Source organism: Enhydra lutris, unplaced genomic scaffold, assembly GCF_002288905.1.
Source record: "Enhydra lutris kenyoni isolate GAN:26980312 unplaced genomic scaffold, ASM228890v2 scaffoldscaffold4, whole genome shotgun sequence".
In the NCBI taxonomy this organism is placed as follows: domain Eukaryota; kingdom Metazoa; phylum Chordata; class Mammalia; order Carnivora; family Mustelidae; genus Enhydra; species Enhydra lutris.
In genome coordinates, this window is record NW_019154088.1 from 35,815,641 (window position 1) to 35,830,272 (window position 14,632).

The window sequence follows — 14,632 nt, forward strand, 5'->3', positions numbered from 1 at the left end:
TGTTAGAATGGGCATCATCAAAAAGACGAGAGATAACAGCTGCTAGTGTTCATGTGGAGAAAAGAACCCTTGTGCACCTTTGGTAGGATTATAAATTAGTATAAGCACTATGGAAAACAGTATGGAGGTTCCTCAAAAAATAAAAAAACTACCATATGATCCAGCAATTCCACTTCTAGAAATATATCCCAAGGAAATGAAGATATGAACTTGAAAAGATACACACATCCCTGTGTTTATAGCAGCATTATTTATAAGCCAAGACATGGAAACACCTAAGTATCCACTAAGATGAATAGATAAATAAGTCGTGTTGTGTATGTATGTATTTACATACACACACACACACACACACACACACACACAATGGAATACTATATTCCATTCCACAATGGAGTATTATATATATATGTATACACACACACACACACACACAATGGAATATTATTCAGCAATTCAAAAAAATCTTACCATGTGTGACAACTTGGTTAAAACTTAAAGACAGGGGGGTTAAGGGGGTAGGAGAAGAGTAAATGAAACAAGATGGGATTGGGAGGGAGACAAACCATAAGTGACTCTTAATCTCACAAAACAAACTGAGGGTTGCTGGGGGGAGGGGGTTGGGAGAAGGGAGATGGGGTTATGGACATTGGGGAGGGTATGTACTATGGTGAGTGCTGTGAAGTGTGTAAACCTGGCGATTCACAGACCTGTACCCCTGGGGATAAAAATATATTATTATATGTTTATAAAAAATAAAATTAAAAAAAAAAACAAAAAAAAACTTAAAGACATTATGCTAAGTGAAATAGGGAAAAACAAAGACTGTATGATCGGTTAAGTGTAGACTCTTTAAAAAAAAGTGCATAGAAAAGGAGATCAGATTTTTGGTTACCAGAAGCAGAGGACAAGGGAAGGGGAATTGAAGGAAGATGGCTAAAATGGCACAAACTTTCATTGATAAGTACTAGGGAGGTAATGTAGGTAGGATATACAGGAAAGTTATAAAAAGAGTACATCCTAAGAGTTCTCATCACAACGAGAAATTTTGTCTTTTATTCTTTTCTTCTTTCTTTTCTTTTTATTGTATCCATATGAGAAAATGGATGTTAGTTGAACCTATTGTGCTAATCATTTCACAATATATATAAATCAACCCATCGTGCTGTTTACCTTAAATTCATACAGTGATGTATGTCAGTTATTTCTCAATAAAACTTGAAAATTTATTTAAAATGTTTAATTACTGACTATCTCACAGCCCTGGAAATTGATGTAGTAGGATCAGTTCCTGATTATCCAAGAGTAGATTATATTTTTCATGAATTTGGTGACCTGAGAAACAAAATAGTAGGTAACTTTGTTCACAAAACCATTCATATTTATCTACCCCTTACAGAATATAGGCAACAAAACACATCTTAAACTTTATCATATGACATACAAATATTTCATCAATAAAGCTATGGAAAGCAGCCATGATTGGAAGTGAAATGAATAAGTATTCCTTCATATTTGAAAAAGGAGAATTCTGGTTCTGAGAAGGTGGAAAAATAGAAAATGTAATGAAGGAACAAATGGAAATTTTATTTGTTTGTTTTTCAAACAAAAATTTTAAAACTGAGAAAGACAATTGAAATGTAAAGCCCGGGGAATGGGCTCAAGAGCTGGATTAAGAGCAGAAAAAAAGCAGTGACTGGACGATAGAACAATAAAAATGACTAAGTCTGAAGAACAGAGACATAGACTGGAAAAAAAAAAAGATCAGAGCCTCAGGGACCCACAAACTATAATAAAAGACCAAACATTTGTGTCATTGGAGTCTTCCATGGCAGGAAAAAAGAAAGAGGATGGAGCTGCAAACTTATGCAAGGAAATAATGACTGAAAATTGTCCAAATGTGGCAAGAGACATAAGCCTACAAGAAGCTGAGAACTTTAAACAGGGAAACCCAAGTAAATATACCCCATGACACACCATAATTAAACTTCTGAAAATTAAAGAGAAAGAATCTTGAAAACAGCTGGAGAGGAACACCTTGCCTATAGGGGAAAAACCATTCACATTAACAGGCATCAGTCAGAAGCTATAGAGGACAGAAAAAAGCGGCACAATGTTTTTCAAGGGCTGTAAGAAAAGCATCGTCAAGACCAAATTCTAGATCCAGGGAAATCTACTTCAAAAAAAAAAAATAAAGGCAGAGGGCACCTGGGTGTCTTATTCAGTTGAGTAACAGACTCTTGGAATTGGCTCAGGTCATGATCTCATGGGTCATGGGGTTGAGCCCCAAGTGGGGCTCTACAATCATTGGGGAGTCTGCTTGATGAGTCTCTCTTAAATAAATAAATAAATAAATAAATAAATAAATAAAGCTTTAAAAAAAAAAAAAAGAATAAAGGGAGAAATCAGGACACCTGGATGACTCAGTCCATTAAGCATCAGACTCTAGATCTCAGCTTCAATTTTGATCTCCAGGTCATGAATTCTAGCACCACATTGAGCTCTACACTGGTCGTGGAGTCTACTTTAAGAAAAAAAAGGCAGAAATCAAGATATTCTCAGATGAAGGAAAAATAGACTTTATCAAGAAATATACCCTATAACAATGCTAATGAAGGTTATCTAAAAAGAAAGATAAAAAACCTTGAAATGTCAGGAAGGAAAGAAGAACACTAAGCAAATTGAAAATATATAATAGGCCCTTTGAGTTTTCAAATTATGTTTGATGATTGAAGGAAAAATATAGCCCTCTCTGATTTGGTTCTAAATGTATGTAGAGGATATATTTAAAATAATTATAAATATTAGGATTGTTTGTTCCAGCTCTTTGAAAAATGCCAGTGGACTTTTGATCGGGTTAGCATTGAAAGTATAGATGGCTCTAAGTAGTACAGACATTTTAACAATGTTTATTTTTTCTGATCCATGAGCATGGAATGCTCTTCCATCTTTTTGTGTCTTCTTCAATTTCTTTCATGTGTGTACTGTAGTTCTACTAGTACAGATCCTTTACCTCTTTGGTTAGGTTTATTCCTAGGTATCTTATGGTTCTTGGTGCTATAGTAAATGGAATCGATTCTCTAATTTCCCTTTCTATTTTTTCATTGTTAGTGTATAAGAAAGCAACTGATTTCTGTACATTGATTTTGTATCCTGCCACATTACTGAATTGCTGTATGAGTTCTAGTAGTTTGGGGGTGGAGTCTTTTGGGTTTTCCATAGAAAGTATCATGTCACCTGCAAAGAGAGAGAGTTTGACTTCTTCTTTGCCGATTTGAATACCTTTTATTTCTTTTTGTTGTCTGATTGCTGTTGTTGGACTTCTAGTACTATGTTAAATAGCAGTGGTGAGAGTGGACATCCTTGTTGTGTCCGTGATCTCAAAGGGAAGGCTGTTAGCTTTTCCCCATTGAGGATGATATTTGCTGTGGGTTTTTCATAGATCGATTTGTATGGAACCAGAAGAGACCCCAAATTGCTAAGGAAATATTGAAAAAGAAAAAACTACGGGTATCACATTGACTGTTTTCAAGCTTTACTACAAAGCTATGATCATTAAGACAGTATGGTACTAGCACAAAAACAGACACATAGACCAGTGGACCAGAGTAAAGAGCCCAGATATGGACCCTCAACTCTATGGTCAAATAATCTTCGACAAAGCAGGAAAAAATATACAGTGGAAAAAAGACATTCTCTTCAATAAATGGTGCTGGCTGGGAAAATTGGACAGCTATGTGTAGAAGAATGAAATGCAACCATCTCTTACACCATACATAAAGATAAACTTGAAATGGTTAAAAGACCTTAGTGTGAGTCAGGAATCTATCAAAATCCTAGAGAACGTAGGCAATAACCTCTCCAACATTGGACACAACTTCTTTTAGGATATGTCTCCAAAGGCAAAGGAAACAAAAGCAAAAATGAACTTTTAGGACTTCATCAAGGTCAAAAGCTTCTGCACAACAAAGGAAACAGTCAACAAAACAAAGAGGCAACCCCGAGGAATGGGAGAAGATATTCACAAATCACACTACAGACAAAGAGCTGATTTCCAAGATCTATAAAGAACTCCTCAAACTCAACACACACAAAACAGATAATCACATCAAAAAATGGGCAGAAGACATGAACAGACACTTCTCCAAAAATGACATACAAAAGGCTAACAGACACATGAAAAAATGTTCATCATCATTAGCCATCAGGGAGATTCAAATCAAAACCACATTGAGATACCACCTTACACCAGTTAGAATAGCCAAAATCAACAAGACAGTAAACAACAAATGTTGGAGAGGATGTGGAAAAGGGGGACCCCTCTTCACTGTTGGTGGGAATGCAAGTTGGTGCAGCCACTTTGGAAAACAGTGTGGAGATTTCTTAAGAAATTAAAAACGGAGCTACCCTATGACCCTGCAATTGCACTATTGGGTATTTACCCCAAAGATACAGATGTAGTGAAAAGAAGAGCCACCTGTACCCCAAAGTTCGTAGCAGCAATGGCACAGTCGCCTAACTGTGGAAAGAACTAAGATGCTCTTCAACGGACGAATGGATAAAGAAGATATGGTCCACATATACAGTGGAGGATTATGCCTCCATCAGAAAGGATGAATACCCAACTTTTGTATCAACGTGGACGGGACTGGAAGAGATTATGCTGAGTGAAATAAACCAAGCAGAGAGAGTCAATTATCATATGGTTTCACTTACTTGGGGAGCATAAGGAATAACATTGAAGACATTGGGAGGTGGAGAAGAGAAGTGAGTTGGGGGAAATTGGAGGGGGAGAAAAACCATGAGAGACTGTGGACTCTGAGAAACAAACTGAGGGTTTTGGGGATTGGGGGGGTGAGCCTGATGGTGGGTATTATGGGGGGCACATATTGCATAGAGCACTGGGTGTGGTGCATAAACAATGAATTTTGGAACACTGAAAAAAAATAAAATTTTAAAAATATTATGAATAAGGGAGGACAAAGAAATGTTAACAGCAGTAAAATGTCTATATTCCACTGGAGCTGGTAAAATAATGACGTCAATAGACTATAATAATTTATGTATGTAGAATGATATACCTAGAGATACACTTTAAAAGACATTGTAGATCTATAAAAATGGAATTTCAAAATGTGTTCAAGTAACCTACAGGGAAGCAGGGGAAAGAAAACAGGAAAAAAAAAAAAACAGAACAACAATAAAACTTCAGGAGCAACAAACAGTGAAATGGCAGGCTTAAGCCCAAACTTGAATGTTAATGGTCCAAATATAACAAATGTTAAGGTCCAAATATAACAACAGACAGAGATGGACAAATTGGATTAAGAATTATGGCCTAGGGACGCCTGGGTGGCTCAGTTGGTTGGACGACTGCCTTCAGCTCAGGTCATGGTCCCGGAGTTCCAGGATCGAGTCCCGCATCGGGCTCCCAGCTCCATGGGGAGTCTGCTTCTCCTTCTGACCTTCTCGCTCATGCTCTCTCTCACTGTCTCTCTCTCAAATAAATAAATAAAATCTTAAAAAAAAAAAAAAAGAATTATGGCCTATGGGGCACCTGGATGGCTCACTTAGTTAAGCATCCAACTCTTGGTTTCAGCTCATGATCTCAAGATTATGAGATTGAGCCCCACATTAGGCTCCACACTGGGCATGGAGCCTGCTTAAGATTCTGTCTCTCTCTCCCTCTGCCTTTTCATCTCCCTCTCTCCCTCACCTTCTCAAATAAATAAATAAAATAATAATTAAAAATAAAAATTATGGCCCAACTCTATGCTGGCTATAAGAAACTCACAGCAAATAAAATCATTAAATAAGAGAACAGAAGATAAACCATAAAAACACAATTCAAAGGCAAGCAAAAATGGCTATACTGGTATTTTATAAGTAGACTTTAAAACAAAAACACTTATCAGGAAGGGGCATTGAATTATAAAAAGAGCCCACCAAAAATACATAACAATCTTAAATATGTTTATACCAAACAAGAGAACTAAAAATATGTGAAGCAAAAACTGATGGAACTGAAAAGAGAAATTGACAGACCCACAACTACAGTTTGAAGGTGTTGACACCTTCCTCTCACTAGACAGAAAAAAAAAAAAAATCCAGGGATACAGAAGAACTCAACATGACCATCAACTACCAGGATCTAATCAACAGTTTTAGATATTCCGCACAAGAGCAGGATACATATTTCTTTGTAAATGCCAACAAAACATATACCAAGAGAGATCATATTCTAAGTCATAAAATCAACTTCAATTGACTTAAAAGGACTGAAATCATACAGTGTATGCTCTTTAACCACAGTAGAATCGGAACAAATATTGGTAACAGAAAGATAACAGATCTCCAAACACTTGAAAACTAAACAATGCATTTCTAAATAATCCATGAATCAAAGAGGAATTCTCAAGGGGAATTTTTTTTTAATTTTTTATTTCTTTTAAGCGTAACAATATTCATTGTTTTTGCACCACACCCAGTGCTCCATGCAATCTGTGCCCTCCCTAATACCCACCACCTGGTTCCCCCAACCTCCCATCCCCCGCCCCTTCAAAACCCTCAGATTGTTTTTCAGAGTCCATAGTCTCTCATGGTTCACCTCCCCTTCCAATTTCCCTCAACTCCCTTCTCCTCTCCATCTCTCCTTGTCCTCCATGCTATTTGTTATGCTCCACAAATGAGTGAAACCATATGATAATTGACTCTCTCTGCTTGACTTATTTCACTCAGCATAATCTCTTCCAGTCCCGTCCATGTTGCTACAAAAGTTGGGTATTCATCCTTTCTGATGGAGGCATAATACTCCATTGTATATATGGACCACATCTTCCTTATCCATTCGTCCATTGAAGGGCATCTTGGTTCTTTCCACAGTTTGGCGACCGTGGCCATTGCTGCTATAAACATTGGAGTACAGATGGCCCTTCTTTTCACTACATCTGTATCTTTGGGGTAAATACCCAGTAGTGCAATTGCAGGGTCATAGGGAAGCTCTTCAAGGGAAATTTTTTAAAATACATGGAAGTCAGTGACAGCAAACCAAAATATGTGGGACACAGCTAAAGCAGTGCCGAGAATACTAAATGCATTAAGGAAAATTGGAAATATATCAAATTAATAATCAAGCCCCTACATCAAGAATCTAGAAAGAGAACAGAAAAATAAATGCAAAATAAGCAGGAGGAAGAAATGATAAAGATAACAGAAAGAAGCATATAAGAGCAGAGAAAAGACACTTCACCAATATCAGGAATGAAACAGAGGATAGCACTATAGAATTTACAGATATAAAAATAAGGATTACTGTCAACAACTCTACACACATAAAAATGGCACAACTTTAAAGTAATGGACCATTTCTTTAAAAAAAATGCACAAATTTTTGATACATGCAACAAAATATTTTTGATACATGAATCCCCAGAAATTATGCTGAATAAAAAAAGACAGTTCCAAAAGCAACCTTTCCATTTATAAAACATTCTTGAAACAACATTATAGAAATGGGAAACAGATTAGAGGTTAGCGTTTAAGAAGGGGAAGGAGTGGTGGGGAAACATGAGGGATCTTTGTGGTGATGTAACTGTTGTTTGTCTCGACCATATCAATGTCACTATCTTGGTGGTGCTTTTATACTATAATTTTATAAAATATTACCATTGTGGGAAAGTAGGTAAAGGACAACAAGGATTTTTCTGTGGTATTTCTTGCCAACTGCATGTGAATCTACAATGATCTCAAAACAAAGAGTTTATTTTTAAAATATCCCCAAAAAAGTAATGGAATGGAGCGTGAGTAAAGGTAAAATATGGAACATATGGAGCTGTACCTTAAGATACAGAGAAAAGGAAAGGAAAGAAAATTGATGTGATCCTTTTACAGTACTTGAGGCCACTTGTTCAAATAGAGAATTAAAGCAACAACATCCAATAAATAACTTTTTGTATGCCTCCTGTAGAGAAGCCACTGAGTTAGGCCCTAGAAGGAAACAAAGAAGAATAAAACATTCCCTCTTTCAATAGTATTAGAACCTAGTAGGAAAGAAGACAAGTATATAATAACTACAGAGGATAGTAGAAAGTGATAAATATAATATAAGGAATATAGAAAGGGTATGAGAGCTCAGAGGAAGAAGTGTCCCCTTGGGCAGGAGGGTATGGGGGTAACTTCATGACAGTTGTTGCAGTCTGGATCTTGAAGCGTGGTGATGGGGGAGGGAAAGGAAAAGTGAAGGCAAGAGCGTGAGCAATAATGCAAAGGGGAAAGTGCAACGGCATTTTCAAAGAACAATTTATATTTCCATTTGGCTAGAATAAAAAATTTCGATAGAGTATGTAGGATGAAATCTGAAAAGTAGAATAGAATTTTGGACTACCTTGAATGTCAGACTAAAACCTGGGACATCAACCTAGAATTCTGTATCCCAGAAAATTACCCTTCAAAGGTAAAAGAAAATAAAGACTTTCTCAGATAAACAAAAATTGAGGGAATTTGTCGCCAATGCACCTGTTTGCAGAAAATGTTAAAAGAAGTTCTTCAGAGAGAAGGCAAATCATAGGTCAGAAATTCAGATCAAACTAATTGATGCAGTAAACCAGGAAGTAAATACAGACATTATCCTCTCAGAAAATGTACACTTAGGATAGGGTAGCACATACTTCTGCCTTTCATACTTGCTTTGTCTTTATTTATTTTAATTTGGTAAAACAAGCCAAACCTGCCTCTTTTTTTGTTTTTCAGAATGATTTAAGAATGTTATCAGTAAGTGATAAAGGTTAAGAAAACGAGTTATTTCTCCCAATTCATGAAAAACCTGTAGAAACAGGCAGTTGTTTTTCATCAAACTATTTGCAAAATGTCTGAGTATTGTATAAGATATCATTCAAAATTAGAGATAAATTATTTCTTTTAAGAATTACTCAAGGCGGGGGCGCCTGGGTGGCTCTGTGGGTTGGGCCTCTCCTTCAGCTCAGGTCATGATCCTGGGATCTAGCCCTGCGTCAGGCTCTCTGCTCAGCGGGAAGCCTGCTTCCCTGTCTCTCTCTCTGCCTGCCTCTCTGCCTACTTGTGATCCCTCTCTCTCTCTCTGTCAATTAAATAAATAAAATCTTTAAAAAAAAAAAAAAAGAATTACACAAGGTAAGTGCCCGTTCTTTACCAGGTGTTGTGCTAGGTATTTTCACATAGCTAGATCACGTAATTTTGTTCTCATGTGAACTCCATGAAATTTTTCTCATTGTTCTTGAGTTGCTGAAATTAATATTCAGAAAGGTAAAGTATCTTCCTAAGGTCATACAGAGTGAATGACAGGACTGAAATTTGAATCTGCTTCTTCAAAGTCCAAAGCCAAAATCTTTGCATGTACACCAGGTTTGGCATTTTTGACACATTAGACTGTCCCCTGCAATGGAAGAAGCTTAGCATCATCTCTGGCCTCTACCCACTAAATGCTAGTAGTACTCCCCTCCTCAAGTTATGACAACTAGAAATGTCTTCAGATGTTGCAAATGGCCCCTGAGGGACAAAATTACTCCTAGGTAATAACTGTTGGTTTATACTGTGGTACCTCACCTCTAAATTTTTAATTTGAACTATTTATCCATTTAAAATAGCATACATAAAACACTTGATTGATTGAGCAATTACTGTAAATAAAAGAAGAATGAGCAGAAGATAAGTGCATATTGTAGGATGCTGAGTAAAGTGACTCATGAAGGATTTAAGTTAATACCTGATCACAGAGACAAAAGAGGAAGCCAGGAAAAGTAGCATTAACACTTGGTGTAAATGGAAAAGTACTAGTTGCAAGAATAAGCTGAATCCACGTGTGACATGACAATTGAGAGAAAGCAAGTTCTGCAAGCAGGAAAGCAGATAAGCTCAGGAGAACATAACTATCTGCAAGCAAAACGTAAAATTGGGTCATAAGCTTGATAATTCCAAAGTAGTTTAAGCTGAGGCAGTTCAGAGGGTCAGGGACTAGGAAAAGTCATGACCACAGACTAGAGGGAATTGAAACTAAGACAGAAACCACTCCGGGGGGGGGGGGGTTCAGACGACCTGGTAGTGGGTATTAAGGAGGGCATGTATTGCATGGAGCACTGGGTGTGGTGCATAAACAATGAATCTTGAACACTGAAAAAATAAAATAAAATTAAAAAAAAAAAAAAAAAGAAACCACCCCAGAAAGGAAATCCATTACATGCTGCTTACTAGTACAGTGCCCATCCAAGGGTATTTTCAGCCCTGGCCTGCTATTGGACTCAATGTGGTGAGCAGCATTAAGAGGCAATGTATGGTCTCATTTGCTTTGGATTAGAATTATAATATGAAAAATTACCAAGTAAAAATATCTTCAAAGTCTCACTTTCTATAATAACAAAAATTTAAAAAATAATTACATCACTTGAAAACTGTAAGAGTGGAAACCTTACAGATATTACCTCATTAATTTCATGATAAACGTAAATAATTGCCATTCTTTGTGAATCCTGGATGAGCCACAGGCTTTGGAACTTCTGAGACTGATTTAATGGCTCTTTTCTGCTGTTGTCTTATCATTTATTCTTACTAAAATTCAAGTATTTTCCAATACGACGTCATTTAAGACCAATAAATTGTAATTCTGCTGCCATTGCTAGAAATGCATCTGAAAATCAATAACTTTGAGAATAGGTTAAATGTGATTTGACTCTATGAAAAAAGCTAAACAAGGTGGACCTAGGGAAGAGCACTCTGAGGGAAAAAAACAGTATTAAAACAAAAATACACTCTAAATGGTAGAGATTTATATATGCTAGGAATCTAGCCCCTCTGCTTCATCTTTATTCTGATAAGAAAGTGTCCTTAGAAATATCCGCATTTTGATTTATTGAAGTTACTAAGGAATGTGTCCCCATTTTAAAAAATTGCCCTTTGTAAATAGAGTGTAGAATTGGGAAGTAGATCACAAGATGAAACTTGTGATCTAAAAATAGATCTAAAAAAACTACAAATTATTTTAAGTTCTAAGAAGAAAAAGACTAGGGTCATTGAGACAGAATAACAAAGAAGGAACACCAGAATTTAGATTGAAACGTCATAAAAGCTTTATCTGAGAAAGCAGTATTCATGCTGAGACCAAATGAATGAGAAGTTTGTCAGGGAGAGGAGAGAGACATTACAAACAAATGCTTCACGCAGGAAAAGCTTGACGGACTTGAGAAACTGAATGTCTGGCTAGAAGATGAGGAGGAAGAGAGAACAAATGATACAGGGCTCCGTGGCTCATGGCCAGCTGGGAGGAGTGTTTCACCTTTCAGCCCAGGAGAAAGACTGTGGGTTGAGAGTCTGGTTCTGTTAGCTGTGTGAGATTAACTAAAATACTGCCCTATGTTTGCTTCAATTTCCTCATCTATTAAAAAAAATATTGATAGGACTTCTCTCATAAGTTGTTGTGAGGTTTAGTGAGTTAAAATAGACAATTTGTTGTTATTTGTAGAGATTTATTCCGAGTGCAGTGAGATGGCCCTGCAGGATTTTAAGTGGCATTATCTGTTTTATTGTTTTAAAACATCATTCCAGCTACTGCTTCTGTTTGAGAAAGTCTTGATGGGTATTTAAAGGTTTCCAAGGCATTTTGAATGATGAGTAGTGTTTTGAGCTTGAGAGTTAGGGATCCCAGTCACAGGTACAACTGAGAGAAAAATGAGATATAAATTTGAAAAAAAATTAAAGGATAGACAACCAGAAAGTGATGAATGATTAGAGAATTAAAATTGGGATACCATGGTTTTAATAAAGGTGAGATTTTAAAAACCGAGTCATTGATTCTTAATATTTAATTGGCGAGAGTATACTGAATAGTGTTATGGACATGGTAGACAAATGCAGAATTCCCAAACGAAGCTGTCCCCTGTGAACTTTAAACGAGACCATATGCATAAGGGTAAAACATAAAGGAACAGTTAAGCCAAGATTTTTTAAAATAGGTTATAAAAAGCCCTGCCATTAAAGAAACAATGATTTATTGGACTTCATTCACATTAAGAACTTAATATTCATCAAAAGACAATATTAAGAGAGTGAAATTGCACTGCACCCCTGTAAGAATGGCTATAGTTTACCAGTAGGGAGAATACTCGAAGGGAGAATGTAGAGTAATTGTGACTCCCATATACTGCTGGTGAGAGTGTAAATCTGTAGGACCACTTTGGGAAACTCTGCGCAGCATCTGCTTGATCTGAACATACATATACCCTATAGAGCAGTTCTTACTTCAGAAAGGAGTACTTATGTCAATTATAGCTCAGAGAAGTGGGGGGGGGGGCGATGAGTACTTAGGTCCATCAAAAGATAACATACAAGAATATTAATAGTAATAGTGGAATGATTAAATGAATTGTGGTATATTTATATAACAGAATACTTCTTAGCAATAAAAGCAGTGAACTACATGCAACAGTAGGATGAATCTCATAAGCCTTATTAAATAAAGTAAGCCAGACCAAAAGTTCAAAAACAGACAATACTAATCTGAATAGAGGTTGAATAAGTGATTGCTTTGGGAAAGGGGAATTAACTGGAAGGGAACAGAGGGGAATCTTCTGGGTTTATTACATATTTTGTTCTTTACATTTTGTCAAGCTGAATACTTTGGATTTGTGTACTCTGTGTAACTTAAAATATAATTAACAATTAAAATGTAAGTAATAATCTTTTAAGTGTAAAGAACATAAAGAGACTTTTTTATTCAAGCTTTTTGTTTTGTTTGTTTTTTGTTTCTTTCTTTCTTGGATCTTTCAAGTAGCCAAAGAGGTGGCTTGATGGAAACAAACATGGAATAAGAGGAATCAGAAAGTGTGAAAGAACATAGAAAGGATAGGAAAATGGGCAAGAGATGGGAACCGTTAGGCATATGGATTGGTCGAAAGAACTTAGAAAAAATGAAATAAGGGTTAGATAACAAGGTGAAAACTATAAAGAAAGATACTTCTTTGCACGCTACAAATACAGCACTAAACACCTTTCTTATTTTTATGTAGTAATCAACTGGCCGCAGTTTAGTAGCAGTCTTTCTTTCTAAGAACTAATTTGGATCTTGAAATGATGTCTTTTGGTATGCTGACTGTCCCTGTTTCATGTCCTTCTTATTTCTGTGTGACACCTTCTACAAAGTGAGCACACTAGAGAGATCTATAGGTTACTTAAACAAAAAGAAGAAATATATAATTACTTTGGTTTGAACACTTTTAAATAAAGTATCAGACTAGATATTCAGCCAGTGCTAAAGTTCCCTGACAAGCTTTTTGAAGCTTTCAGAATTATATTACTTTCTTTCACATCATCAATCTGTATTATATAGTTAGGTTGTTTTACTTCAAGTCTCCGATTGACATTTCTTTTGTATGCATATACTGAAATTATTTTATTTAATAAAAAAAAAAACATCTCCTGTGTGGGTTTTAAATTTCCCTTATTAAATATTTATATTTTCAAAATGTCTTTATTTAATTGAGTGAGGTGCGTGGTGCCATTTCAAAATAACCTCAGGCGGTAGGTGTAATGACATATCAAAGATTTGACCTTTAGCATTTTAGGGTTCTATTTGTCTGCATTTTCTTCTGCATTCATTTAGTCTTAATTTATATGCTATTTGTATGACTTAATGAGTGGATATATTTGGCATGAGATTCATTAACAAAAAGAAAAGGTACCTGAATATGTATTATTTCTGTGCAGTCAGACTAGTGATTTTAACTTCATTTATATCTGTGTATGGGCTGACCGGTGCTCATACAGCCCGCATTCATTCTCATTAAGTGCTCAGCTGAAGAAAGCCTGGATCTGCTAAGCCAATGCCCATTCTCCCCATTTAAGTGGGTCTTCATTGATTTTTAGAAATGGGTGTTTCTTATGGAGATTTTTGTTAAATAGATTATTGGTCAGGAAGACTACATATTTATGTTTCAATTATTTATTTTTATGTTTTTCTCAGTTTACACAAATCTTTATCCCAAGAAGAAAATCTGAAGGATCAGTTTAACCATACCCTTAGCACTTACGAAGAAGCTTTAAAAAGTAGAGAGAACATAGTGTCCATCACTCAACAAGAGAATGAGGAACTGGCTACCCAACTGCAGCAAGCTCTGACAGATCGAGCAAACATGGAATTAGAGCTTCAGCACGCCATGGAGGCCTCCCAAGCGGCCAATGACAAAGTACAGAAGTAAGTAAAATGATCTTGCATGGTTTCAAAAGCATGAAACAAAACAAAACAAGAATACCTTTTTTGCAGCTAAATAATAGATTATTTATTAGTCATGCTGTTAATGGTTTATGACAAAAGTAGATTGAGCCAAATGGACTTTTTTATTTTTTAGATTGCCTATCGTGCCCATAGTTGGGGGTCAAAAAAGTCATTCACTTGGGAATCGTGGTTACTGTTGAGGGCAAACCACTTTTATTTAATAACTGATCTTCATTAGTTCCTGGAGGCCATACCATTAAAATCCTTTCATAGGTAGTAGGTAAAGTTATTGGCAAGGGGAAGAGGCAGTCAAGTTACCAACTTTACTCACTTAGCTTTGTGATAATCCTGCTTGAGTTGAGATCATCTGTGATTTTGCAGTCTGAGACCTCTAGG

General features: G+C 36.2%; 1 protein-coding gene across 1 annotated transcript in view; it reads left to right on the forward strand.

The window, feature by feature from the left end:
- The window catches only part of LOC111139165 (mirror-image polydactyly 1), a 255,511-nt gene that overhangs the window by 189,190 nt on the left and 51,689 nt on the right, over positions 1-14,632 (forward strand). Inside the window, exon 10 of the mRNA XM_022491338.1 lies at positions 13,985-14,215. Coding sequence (XP_022347046.1) covers positions 13,985-14,215 — 231 coding nt within the window. The remainder of the gene's footprint in view (positions 1-13,984; positions 14,216-14,632) is intronic.